Here is a 13,868-nt window from a genome sequence, read left to right on the forward strand (position 1 = left end):
TGACTTTTAATTTAACGAGGTTAAGAGCCCACTGTGACTCATCATCTCTCGTGTAAATAACACCCGGGAAACAGCAAAAAGCAAAGTGAATGTTGCAATGGCGGGATCCTTTATTTAAAGCAGCCGCAGGTGAATCAATAAGTCGGGGTATTGGCGATTTTAGGAGCGTCTTCCTCCTGTGACGAATTCAACCACAGGGTCTTTGCTCTTCAACATTCATCTTACAGCAGGTGGCAGGCACACTTTAGTAATTCAGCACACAGCTCCATTGGGCCAGAGCAGAAATCATCGGTAAGCATCTAACAGTAAAAAAAAAACTTGATTCGTAGCGATTCACGTACGTGGCTAATGAGAGCTGCTTTGCTTGAGAACCACACTCGTGTAATAAAGGTCACCGCGTCGTGAATGTGAATTGTTGTTGGCCACGTTCTAGGACTGGAAGGCACTAAACTCGTGCCACCTCACGTGGAACTGCCAAGTGAGATATATGGTCTGGACTCATGGACGATGGGAAAACGATGGGTCTGGCTCTTGGAACTGAACATCCTGACGATGCAGCTGCCGATTGCAACTCTTCAGCAGCAGATGCAAGGACCCACTGCGCTATCCAGCCACCCTAATTCCTGTTCGTGGTTTGCAGTCTGGCATCGCGCTGGCATTAAAGAGAAACGTAGGCTGTAACTAAAACAACCGCAATAACATACGTGCACTGCACTGTATTTCCAGATTTATTAGCACACTGCAAGAACTGAATGTAAACATGTAAATGACTCGCAACCATCTCTCTCTCTCTCCCTTACACTCTAGACTTGGTGCATACTGCTTGCATGATGCAGCCGTGCCTGGGAACTGTCAGGCAAGCCATCCACAGCCTTCGCTGCCTCACTCTGAGACTCATGTCCTCTCGGGCAACCAAGGAACCGCACTGCCACTGCCAAATGCGCATATCGGCGTGGAGAGAGAGAGAGAGATTCATTAATTAATTCGTCACTAGGCCTCGGCAAGGTAAGGTAATTTACCCTTTTTACCGGGTAAAAGGGTAAAGGTAAAAGGTAAAGGTGTCGACATGCCAAGGGGTAAGGTACAGTGAGGGAAAAAAAGTATTTTATCCCCTGCTGATTTTGTACGTTTGCCCACTGACAAATAAATTATCAGTCTATAATTTTAATGGTAGGTTTATTTGAACAGTGAGAGACAGAATAACAACAACAAAATCCAGAATAACGCATGTCAAAAATGTTATGAATTGATTTGCATTTTAATGAGGGAAATAAGTATTTGACCCCCTCTCAATTAGAAAGATTTCTGGCTCCCAGGTGTCTTATATACAGGTAACGAGCTGAGATTAGGAGCACATTCTTAAAGGGAGTGCTCCTAATCTCAGCTTGTCACCTATATAAAAGACACCTGTCCACAGAAGCAATCAATCAATCAGATTCCAAACTCTCCACCATGGCCAAGACCAAAGAGCTCTCCAAGCACCTTGGCCTGCAAGCGGGCATTAGTCTACCAGTAGGAGGCCGATTGCTGTGTGGTCTAGCCTTGGGGCACTCCCAGCGGCAGCTCTTCCTGTGCGGCAAGGGGTGATTTAGCGCCTTGGCCTGCAAGCGGGCATTAGGCTACCAGTAGGAGACGATGATTTCTGCCGTGTGTGACCGCAATTGAGTAACTGAGTGGTGTAGTTTTGAATCGTGGTAAGTTGGACCGTGATACGGGCACATGAAGGCCGACCGTATTTCGTGTCCCCGCATGCAGACAGGTGCGTGGAGGGAGGTGCACATAGCCAATTCAGGAGTATGCAAAGAGGTGAATCCAGGGCTTAATCTTGCTTGGAGTGGAGATTCTCGGCCTTGTATTGTAGTGCGGATTCCTCTAATAGATAAGCACCGGTGTGTATCCCCCTCGCAAGCGTGGGTTTTCTCCAGATGCTCCGGCTTCCTCCCACATGTGAACACTCATTAATTGGCCTATAACACCTCAACACGTAGAGGACTGCAGAGCTTGTGGGGGGGGGGTGGGGTGGGGGGCAACTGCTGGTACCGTCTCGCCGCCCGCCTGTGCAGCGCGTTACAAGTTGACGTGATTGTTATATTATTATTATCATGTAGATTAAGTATTATGGGGCGATATTAGACAGGATGGATTGTGGGGTGCCGAAACAATCCCCGGAACAGCATCGCGGCTGCTGCGGCTGAAATTCGGCGTTGGGAGATGGCACACGTGATATTGTAGAACTACAACAGACCGGTACGTTTAGACATGTACGTGTACACAATTCTAGATTTAAAGCTTTCGTGACTGCAAGGATCCATACTCTTTGGTTCTATTCGGTAAAGTCGCATAGGTAAAAAAAATAAAACAACAAAAAATCACGACGTTTCGGCCACAACACAAGCGGCCTTCATCAGGTGAAGGGACCTCGAGACAGTCTGGTCCCTTCACCTGATGAAGGCCGCTTGTGTTGTGGCCGAAACGTCGTGATTTTTGTTGTTTTATTTTTTACCTACGTGACTTTACCGAATAGAACCAAAGAGTACGTGTACACACACACACACCTGTTTAGTCTAGATTTGAAGTTTTCGTGACTGCAGGGATCCATACTCTTTGGTTCTTTCGGTAAAGTCACGTGGGTATAAAATAAAGTAAATCACACACCTGTTTGTCAATCTACTGCTGGATGAGGGGGGCCTTCCCGACGCCCCTGCACGGCGTTGGGGGTGGGGGGGGGTTACTTGACCATACTTCACCCACACCAAAACAGGTAAAGAACCGACAAGCCAAATACACGACTACAGCAAGTATTTCTAAACTATGGATAGATATATTTGTCGACAGGTACATGAAGACACAGGTGTGTGTGTGAAACTGACGTGTGTGTAGAACAGTGATATGCATGTGCACAGGCGTGTCTGTGTGTGTGGGGAGCGGTGGTGTAGCGGTTAGCGCTACGCTGCGCTACGAACCCGGCGACCCAAATTCGATTCCCGCTCACGGCCAACACCCGGTGACGATTATCTGAACCGGTTCCTTCGCCTCCCCTAGGTCGACTCAGCCTCAAATGAGTACCTGGTGTGTAAAATCATCGCCACTGGGGAGACGAAGGCGGGTGGGCGTGGTGCTGGCCACACACCCCATCGTGTGCCGTGACGGCCTTCGTAGGTGCTCGCTAACAGCACTTGCCCCAACAGTCTGCTAAGGCTACACGGGCGTTTGGGGTCTTTGTCTTTATCATCTTGCTGGCGCTTCACCCTCATAAACTACCTACCGAAGGTGGGAAACCCCCTACAAGCCACGCCCAGTCGGGACAATGATGATGATGCCACCGACGGCGTCACCAGGCTCTGCCCATTAACCTCCCGTCCAGAGGCACGCGTGCTAACGGAGGCCCAGAATTTGAGTTGCAACTAATTGTACAATGAATCGAGTGGTAACCGGACGACAGAGTGATGACGGATCGACTGCGCTTTGGTAAATCGTGCGGCATTGAGGCGTTCAGGTGTAGGCTTCAGGTCACGTCTCGACCAGCACGTGCACGTTCTGACCCGGACAACAAACACGAGCTACGACTTGCAGGATGCGGCCACGCGGTTGTCCTGTGCGCTGGCGGCGGACTGCTGATATTACTACACACGGCACACGCTTCACAGAGGTATATACAGACAGGTCCGTGCATAGAGGCAGGTCTATGCATACCAGAACCTGGTACATACGGACAGGTGTATGCATTAGAGCAAGGCAGTAATTATAATATCTATTGGGGGGGACACACATCCCAATGTATATTATAATTACGGCCTTGCTCTAATGCATCCCCCCAATATTCAAATATGCTCAAAATGTCCCCCCCCCCCCAATATATTGCTATAAATAATATTTTTGAAACAATAATTGCTATGCTATTTAAATAAAAAGAACAATTTACTAAACCTTGGCCACAATATGTGGACTTGACTTCATGCAACAATGCATAGATTTGTGTTTATATGATTGTGGTTATGGTTGTACTTTGTTAATCCCGAATCTCTGCCATGACATACAATGAAACAAGAAAAAGGTAAAAAATTAAAAACAGAGCAATGTAATACAATACACTATTTATAGACATTGTAAAAAATAAATAAAAAGTCAATCCCATGTGTTAGTGAATTTTTTTATATTTTAGGCAGGAAATTAGTTTTAAAATTTAGATTTTTTTTTCCCCTGGGGGGGGGGGGCCCTTAGACCCCCTGGAAGATTTGCTCTTCCCCAATGTTGTTGACTCCATGGCTACGGCCTTGCATTAGAGACAGGTGTCTACATACACCAGGTGTCTACATACACCAGGTGTCTACATACAACAGGTGTATATATACAACAGGTGTATACATACAAGTGTATACATTAAGTATACATACACACGGGTGTATACACACGGGTGTATACATACAACAGGTGTATACATACACACGGGTGTCTACATACAACAGGTGTATACATACAACAGGTGTATACATACACACGGATGTATACATACACACGGGTGTATACATACACACGGGTGTATACATACACCAGGTGTATACATACAACAGGTGTATACATACACACGGGTGTCTACATACAACAGGTGTATACATACAACAGGTGTATACATACACACGGGTGTATACATACACACGGGTGTATACATACAACAGGTGTATACATACACACGGGTGTCTACATACAACAGGTGTATACATACAACAGGTATATACATACAACAGGTGTATACATACACACGGGTGTCTACATACACACGGGTGTATACATACACACGGGTGTATACATACAACAGGTGTATACATACAACAGGTGTATACATACAACAGGTGTATACATACAACAAGTGTATACATACACACGGGTGTATACATACACACGAGTGTATGTATACACACGGGTGTCTACATACAACAGGTGTATACATACACACGGGTGTATACATACACCAGGTGTATACATACACACGGGTGTATACATTAAGTATACATACACACGCGTGTATACACACGGGTGTCTACATACACCAGGTGTCTACATACACACGGGTGTCTACATACAACAGGTGTATACATACACACGGGTGTATACATTAAGTATACATACAACAGGTGTATACATTAAGTATACATACACACGCGTGTATACACACGGGTGTCTACATACACCAGGTGTCTACATACACACGGGTGTCTACATACAACATGTGTATACATACAACAGGTGTATACATACAACAGGTGTATACATACACACGGGTGTATACATACAACAGGTGTATACATACAACAGGTGTGTACATACAACAGGTGTATACATACACACGGGTGTATACATACAACAGGTGTCTACATACACACGGGTGTCTACATACACCAGGGTGTCTACATACAACAGGTGTATACATACACACGGGTGTCTACATACAACAGGTGTATACATACACACGGGTGTATACATACAACAGGTGTATACATACAGCAGGTGTATACATACAACAGGTGTATACATACACACGGGTGTATACATACACACGGGTGTATACATACACACGGGTGTATACATACAACAGGTGTGGGTGGTTATGTGTGTATCACACTTTTCATTGCAGTTTCACGACGAGACCAGCGAGCCTAAATATCTTTACACACATACGTAATATAAGTTACCTGGCGTATGGAAGGCGAGGACATAAAATGAAGGGGTCTACAAACATTACATTGGTGACATACAGAGAGATAGTAACAGGCACGCGCTTATTGCCCGCGCTCCATCCAGTTACTGAGCGGTTGCGCAATCAGAGGGGAGGCTGAGCTCGTCGCTGCCTCACCTCTCGTCTCTCCCTCTATTTGCAGCGGAGCTCCGCAGATTTGGCGATTTTGACGATCAAAATGATTGGAATCGTACATAAATTATAACACAGATCAGTGGGAAAATCTTAACCATTTATTTTATTTTCTTATTGTTTTTTTTCGTAACAGCTATTTTCATTGGAGTATGACAGATGGAGGAGGCCCTGCCTCTCCTGCCCGCACGTCCCTGCTGTGTGTGCTGTGTGTGTGATGTGTGTGTGTGATGTGTGTGTGATGTGTGTGATGTGTGTGATGTGAGTGATGTGTGTGATGTGTGATGTGAATGATGTGAGTGATGTGTGTGATGTGTGTGTGATGTGTGTGTGATGTGTGTGTGATGTGTGTGATGTGAGTGATGTGTGTGATGTGTGATGTGAATGATGTGAGTGATGTGTGTGATGTGTGTGTGATGTGTGTGCTGTGTGTGACTGTGTGTGCTGTGTGTGTGACTGTGTGTGCTGTGTGTGTGTGATGTGTGTGTGCTGTGTGTGATGTGTGTGATGTGTGTGTTGTGTGTGTGTTGTGTGTGATTGTGTGATGTGTGTGTTGTGTGTGTTGTGTGTGCTGTGTGTGATGTGTGTGTTGTGTGTGTTGGGTGTGTGCTGTGTGTGCTGTGTGTGATGTGTGTGTTGTGTGTGTGCTGTGTGTGATGTGTGTGATGTGTGTGATGTGTGGTGTGTGACTGTGTGTGATGTGTGATGTGTTTGATGTGTGTGCTGTGTGTGATTGTGTGCTGTGTGTGATGTGTGATGTGAGTGGTGTGTGTGATGTGTGTGCTGTGTGTGATGTAGCTGTTTGCCCCCCCACCGCTACCAACCCGGCTACCCGAGTTCGATTCCCGCTCACGGCCAATGTCAGGTCGACTCAGCCTTTACAAAGACTCCCACCTGGCGCTCTGTGGACACATCAGCACCGACAATCGCAGCTGCTCGCAGACAGGCTGCCTAAATGAGGGGGATCTTTGTCTTTGTACACACAATGCAGGTGCGGTCATCCCGGCTCTCACACTCCGCACGTGTCGCTTCCCTTCCTGCACCCCCCATCCCCCTACTCCCCTGCCCCCTACAACCATGCCCCTCTATCCCCCTTGCCCCCTACCCCCCTACTCCCCTACCCCCCTACTCCCCTACCCCCCTACCCCCTAATCCCCTGCCCCCCCTGCCCCCCTACCCCCCTACCCCCCTACTCCACTACTCCCCTGCCCCTCTACCCCCCTGCCCCCCTACTCCACTGCCCCTCTACCACCCCTGCCCCTCTACTCCCCTACTCCCCTGCCCCTCTACCCCCCTACTCCACTGCCCCTCTACCCCCCTACTCCTCTACCCCCCTGCCCCTCTACTCCCCTGCCCCCCTACTCCCCTGCCCCTCTGCCCCCCTACTCCTCTACCCCCCTGCCCCTCTACCCCCCTGCCCCCCTACTCCACTGCCCCTCTACCCCCCTACTCCTCTACCCCCCCTGCCCCTCTACCCCCCTACCACCCTGCCCCCCTGCCCCTCTGTCCCCCTACCACCCTGCCCCCCTAGCACCCTGCCCCCCTACCACCCTGCCCCCCTACCCCCCCCTACCACCCTGCCCCCATACTGACGCCCCACCTGTATGGTCTGCGCGGGGTCCCCGGCCACGGGCCCGCCCACGAGCTTGCAGTAGAGCTGCTCCCGAGGCAGTCCTCCCGCCTCGTGGCCGCACGTCGCCGTGGCCGAGATCGCGGCCCCCTCGGCCAGGTTGAAGTAAGGGGGGTGCAGGCTGTGGCCCCCCGCATCCTCCACCACCACCACCTCCTGCCGCTGCTGCTGCTGCTGCTCCTCCTCGTGCTGCGGGCGATGAAGCTGGTGCCGGTGATGATGCTGATGATGATGCTGTTGTTGTTGCAGCAGCTGCGCTCCTCCGCAAGGCGCAGCGAAGCAGAGCAAGGCTAGGAAGGTGGTGGAGATGATGATGGTGGTGGTGAAGGTGGTGGTGGGGATGGCGAGCAGCAGAGAGCCGCTGCTGCTGCTACCCCTCGTGGTAGCACGGGAGCTCCGGGCCATGGCAACAAGCGCCGTGCCTCCTCCTCCTCCTCTCTCCCTGCGTCTCCTCTACCCCCGTGCCTCCTCCTCTCTCTCTCTCCGTCTCTCTCCCCGTGTCTCTTCTCTGTCTCTCTCTCTCTCCCCGTGTCTCCTCTCTCCCCGTCTCTCTCCCCGTGTGTCCTCCCCGTCTCTCTCCCCGTGTGTCCTCCCCGTGTCTCCCCTGCTCTCGGTGTCCGCCCCCTGCTCGCCACAGAGAGTAATGTCCCCACCTTGCGCGCTGTGCCGGACTAGCAGCAGCAGCAGCGCTTTAAAGTTGTAAGTGTGGAGGCGGGGGACCTGGTACGGCCCAGAGGCGGAGCAAAAGCCCTTGGTGTGTGTGTGGAGTGACCCCGCATGCGATTGCATGCTGCATGCTTTACGCATGCAGATGAGTCTGTCGTGTTTCGTTATGCTACCTGCGTTAATTTGGAACTGGACGCCGCCGGGAACAACAAGAGTGGCATTAAAAGGAAACAATTTATTTATATTACCAAGCCCCGCTGAGCTGTATTGCCATTTTTTAGAAGCGACCTGGCCACAAATGACAGCTCATCACGTGGAAATTCAGAGCAGCAAAATGCTCTAAAACGACTCGTCGTTTATAAATGTGGAGGGAGAAATTCGAAAGGCCACGGGGAGAACACCCAAACTCCAAATATACAGCAGCAGGCGTCAGGGTCGGGGTTGAATCCACGACCTCCTGTGTAGCAGGCGAGGTTGTTAACATCTCCGAGACACCGTGATGATGATGAGAGAGAGAGACACGCAAACTCCAAATATACAGCAGCAGGCGTCAGGGTCGGGGTTGAACCCACGACCTCCTGCATACCAAGTAAGGTAGTTAACATCTCGCCACCGCCGCGCACTGTATAATGCTATATAATATAGCTTAGCGACGTTTCAGGCAATAGCCCTTTTTACGTTGCATATTGTACGGTATATTTTTCATTGTTTAAATGCAGTGTAATCGACTATACGTGAACTATGATCAATCTGAGACATAATCGCCTGGAGTCGACTTACGCTGCAAGGAATGTATCATACAACAATATATTACGTTTGTGCAATATATTTTATTTGTCACGTGACGCGGTTATTTTTTTTTTGTCTCCGACTTATATTTTCACGGCCCCTTTTTTTATTTATTTTTGTAATTTTTGGTGACACAGATCTCTCTCTTGCAAGGGAGGCTCTTGTGGTCTCCTCGATTACCACCTGCTTCAGTACAATTGATCATGACCGTTGTTTATCCAGCAAGCCTTACTGTCTGTCTCAAGACTTTGTGTCCATGATGGTCCTGCCCTTGCGCTGTTTTCGGCCAATTCGACGAATGAGTGGCATGTTGGAGGAATCCAGCGTGACCTGGAGACAAACCCCATTCCAAGCAAGGGAGAAAACGCTCAAGGCTCCACGCAGATGGTTTCATAATACGATGTTCTGCACTGCCATCTCTTGGCCCAGCTCATAGCCCAGCGGGTTGTGGTTTCACAATCCTGCGTGGATCCACCAACCCTTACCTCCAGAGGTCTGGATCTCAGGCGTGCACCACCATGCCCGGTTAAGTGAAAATTATCTCAGATCCAGATGCAACGTGAGTCATACATTCACCGTATTATATTGCTTGGAATTGACCATAAATCACATAATCCATCGCAGCACTGTATACAATTCAAGTAAGTAACTTTACACCGCGACACAAAATACAATTTGAAAAAATCTATTCAACGCTGCGGTCAATGTATTGCCCGACAGATGGCTTAAAGGGTGATCTTGCGGATTCCCACGTACAGTGTGTGTGCAATAAGTCGTAACTGTCGCTAACGATGTGGAACTGCTGAGCGTTTATCCCAGAAATTCTCACAACGAACTTTGAAAGTGCGTGTGCGCCGTACTGCTTCGCCCGTAATCCTGTGAAAGCTCTTCAGACCTAAAATGTGCGCAATGTTTCTCGTTCGTATTAGCCTCAGAGGAATTTTGTATTTCAATGGTCAGATAGAGAGAGAGAGAGTGACGTTATTGCTCTGTTCTCTTTTAAAGCCCCCTTTTAACGCAGAGCACATTTGACCGCAAACACCATTCAGTGATGTCGCTCTTCTTTCCTTTTCCCTAGAAACTTCCGAGGGATGAAGACGCGCGTGCGCGCGGTGTTATAAGTAACCCTCGGAAAACGGTCGTTCCTGAAAGCTACAACAAAAAAGAAAATAACCCCCCCCCCCACCCCCACCTTGAGTATTTGGCACTCAGACGCCCCCCTGTCTCCGAGTGGAATTTCATTGTGGAGACTAACCTCGACGGCCCTCCGCGCATTCCTCCGGCTGTTTGTGCATCCGTACGGGAGGACGTGGAGCTGAGTGGACTTGCCGACGACTGGTACCGGCGGCGTCAAGATCGGCTTCTGTGGAGGAGGCTCGTGAAGGACGCTGCTGCTGCTGGGCAGTTGGAGGCAGTCGCCCTCCAACAACAACGGAGGGCCGAGGAGCGACGCTCACAACAACGAGCGGAGCCCCGGTGCGGATGAAATAAAGCAAGCTGGCACAGTGGGGAGGATAGCTGGTGTGTATCTACCGGTCATCTAAATCAGCCGACCCATGGCACCTGAGTCTGCCCCGAGACCTCCTGTCAGCGAGCCTTCAGCACTTCACGTGGCCTCAAAGTGCACCTGGCCTGGCACAGGCAGCGTGGTGAAGTCACCGTCACTTAGTGGCGGTTTTTTGGTATGCACACAACACCTTAGGAATGCCACCTCTGTAGCTCTCGTCAAAAAAAAAAACGTATAGTCGGGCACGTCCGCGTTGGAAAGTGCGGCGATGCACGAGACACCTGCGTGGGTGGTGATGACAGCCTGCTGTCAAACACCGTCCGAACGCCACCGCAGTGGGCCCTCTGGGGGGGCTTGCACATCGTCGCGCGTACGAGTCGAGCGGGTTACCACCGACGCCTCCGCTGACCCAACGCCGAAATGAAACGCTGCCACGTTTGTGTCTTCGTGGGCAGGCCTTCTTCGCCCCTCGGACTTTGAGCGCGTGGGAATTATTTTTCCTCATCTTTATTCGGAATTCGCGTGTCCGAGTTCCGGCTCGCCGCGGCACCCCGTCGGGATGAGCGACACTTTTTTTCACGAAGTCAGTTTTGTTGTGTGTGCAGAATTGTCTGTAAAATAGAAGCGCAAGTGATTTCCGGAATTATACAATATACCATTATAAAATAGAATTCAATTGAATTCACACTGCAAGCTGTAAATGGGCTAAGATATTGTAAATCTCTACGGACGTCACATGGTTTGTATGTACAGTATGCATGTTGAACTTATTCTTTAGCACCGCGCATAGCCAACCGTGATAATCGTCGGTGCGGGTTTATTAAGAAAAATTACATATTGGGGAAACGCCACCTTCAAATGATGACAATATTTCGGGAACCGTGGATTATATACGGGTACAATTATATCCTGCAAATACGTAAATTAATGAAAGATTATGAACCATAAGAATAGTTGCTATCCTTTCTGGCAATAAAACAAGTGTTAAGATGTTCAAACACCAAATATAAACCTTTTTGCCAGGAATCATGTCTGCATTAGCCACACACGGTACTTGTGGTGAACATGCAAACAAACATTGTACTGATAATATAATATATGGGCATAGTCTTTGAAAGCGATTGGCCTACACCAGAGACAGCCATCTTTATGGCCTAGTCTCACCAATACCTAGTCTCACCAATGCCTAGTCTCACCAATACCCAGTCTCACCAATACCTAGTCTCACCAGTGACTAGTTCCACCAATACCCAGTCTCACCAATGCCCAGTCTCACCAATGCCCAGTCTCACCAATGCCCAGTCTCACCAATGCCCAGTCTCACCAATGCACAGTCTCACCAATGCCCAGTCTCACCAATGCACAGTCTCACCAATGCCCAGTCTCACCAATGCCCAGTCTCACCAATGCCCAGTCTCACCAATGCACAGTCTCACCAATGCACAGTCTCACCAATGCCCAGTCTCACCAATGCACAGTCTCACCAATGCCCAGTCTCACCAATGCCCAGTCTCACCAATGCCCAGTCTCACCAATGCCCAGTCTCACCAATGCCTAGTCTCACCAATACCCAGTCTCACCAATGCTTAGTCTCACCAATGCCCAGTCTCACCAATGCCCAGTCTCACCAATGCCCAGTCTCACCAATGCCTAGTCTCACCAATACCCAGGCTCACCAATGCCTAGTCTCACCAATGCCCAGTCTCACCAATGCCTAGCCTCACCAATGCCCAGTCTCACCAATACCCAGTCTCACCAGTGCCCAGTCTCACCAGTGCCTAGTCTCACCAATGCCTAGTCTCACCAATGCCCAGTCTCACCAATGACCAGGCTCACCAATGCCCAGTCTCACCAATGCCTAGTCTCACCAATGCCCAGTCTCACCAGTGCCTAGTCTCACCAATACCAAGTCTCACCAATGCCCAGTCTCACCAATGCCCAGTCTCACCAATGCCCAGTCTCACCAATGCCCAGTCTCACCAATACCCAGTCTCACCAATACCCAGTCTCACCAGTGCCCAGTCTCACCAATGCCCAGTCTCACCAATGCCTAGTCTCACCAACGCCTAGTCTCACCAATACCTAGTCTCACCAATGCCCAGTCTCACCAGTGCCTAGTCTCACCAATGGCTAGGCTCACCAATGCCCAGTCTCACCAATGCCTACTCTCACTAATGCCCAGTCTCACCAATACCCAGTCTCACCAATGCCCAGTCTCACCAATGCCCAGTCTCAACAATGCCTAGTCTCACCGATACCTAGTCTCACCAATGCCCAGTCTCACCAATGCCCAGTCTCACCAATGCCCAGTCTCACCAATGCCCAGTCTCACCAATACCCAGTCTCACCAATACCCAGTCTCACCAATGCCTAGTCTCACCAATACCTAGTCTCACCAATGCCCAGTCTCACCAATACTCAGTCTCACCAATGCCTAGTCTCACCAGTTCCTAGTCTCACCAATGCCCAGTCTCACCAATGCCCAGTCTCACCAATGCCCAGTCTCACCAATGCCCAGTCTCACCAATACCTAGTCTCACCAATGCCCAGTCTCACCAATGCCCAGTCTCAACAATGCCTAGTCTCACCGATACCTAGTCTCACCAATGCCCAGTCTCACCAATGCCCAGTCTCACCAATGCCCAGTCTCACCAATGCCCAGTCTCACCAATACCCAGTCTCACCAATACCCAGTCTCACCAATGCCTAGTCTCACCAATACCTAGTCTCACCAATGCCCAGTCTCACCAGTGCCTAGTCTCACCAATACCAAGTCTCACCAATGCCCAGTCTCACCAATGCCCAGTCTCACCAATGCCCAGTCTCACCAATGCCCAGTCTCACCAGTGCCTAGTTTCACCAATGCCCAGTCTCACCAAGACTAAATGCGGTAGCGACTGCACGTTATTGTACGTACTCTTGTAGGGGCAGCCGTGTGGCTGACAAGGCTGAGCTGGCATGACTGAGCCCCGAGGGTTAAATCTGGGGTTTCCCACTGCCCTCTCGCCATCATGAGACGCAGAATCCATCCGGATCTCTCTTAAAGCAATGCAACCCCTGAGTAACGGCCCACGGGAAGCGGACATCAGAGCCACCTTCGAGTTCCCTTCAAGTGACCTTTAACCCACACGGTAGGGGCAGCAATCTTCCAGCCACACTGTCACAGAGAGCAATGTCCATTGTAATGACAGCCAAACTAATATTTTAATTCTCAGGGCTGTAATTTAGCCAAATTAAGTTCAGAGCAATTGAATGTGGTGCTTGTTTGTGCAGCCATCGGTGACCATGCTGAGACCATCAACTCACTTTATCACACGCAGTGGCGGAATCCAAGATTCGAACCCAGGTGCCAGCTCAGCGCTCCGACCTCCGAGCCACGCGGCCTCCACATAGCCGAGGACTCCTACCAA

At 49.9% G+C, this 13,868-nt stretch overlaps 1 protein-coding gene across 1 annotated transcript in view; it reads right to left on the bottom strand.

The window, feature by feature from the left end:
- LAMA5 (laminin subunit alpha 5) overlaps nt 1-8,116 on the bottom strand; it is a 232,150-nt gene extending 224,034 nt beyond the window's left edge. The window contains exon 1 of the mRNA XM_032959653.2: nt 7,467-8,116. Coding sequence (XP_032815544.2) covers nt 7,467-7,901 — 435 coding nt within the window. The 5' untranslated portion in view covers nt 7,902-8,116. The remainder of the gene's footprint in view (nt 1-7,466) is intronic.
- Between the last annotated feature and the right edge of the window lie 5,752 nt (nt 8,117-13,868).

This window comes from Petromyzon marinus, chromosome 23 (assembly GCF_048934315.1).
Source record: "Petromyzon marinus isolate PM22_M1 ecotype Great Lakes invasive population chromosome 23, UKy_Petmar_22M1.pri1.0, whole genome shotgun sequence".
NCBI classification, from domain to species: domain Eukaryota; kingdom Metazoa; phylum Chordata; class Hyperoartia; order Petromyzontiformes; family Petromyzontidae; genus Petromyzon; species Petromyzon marinus.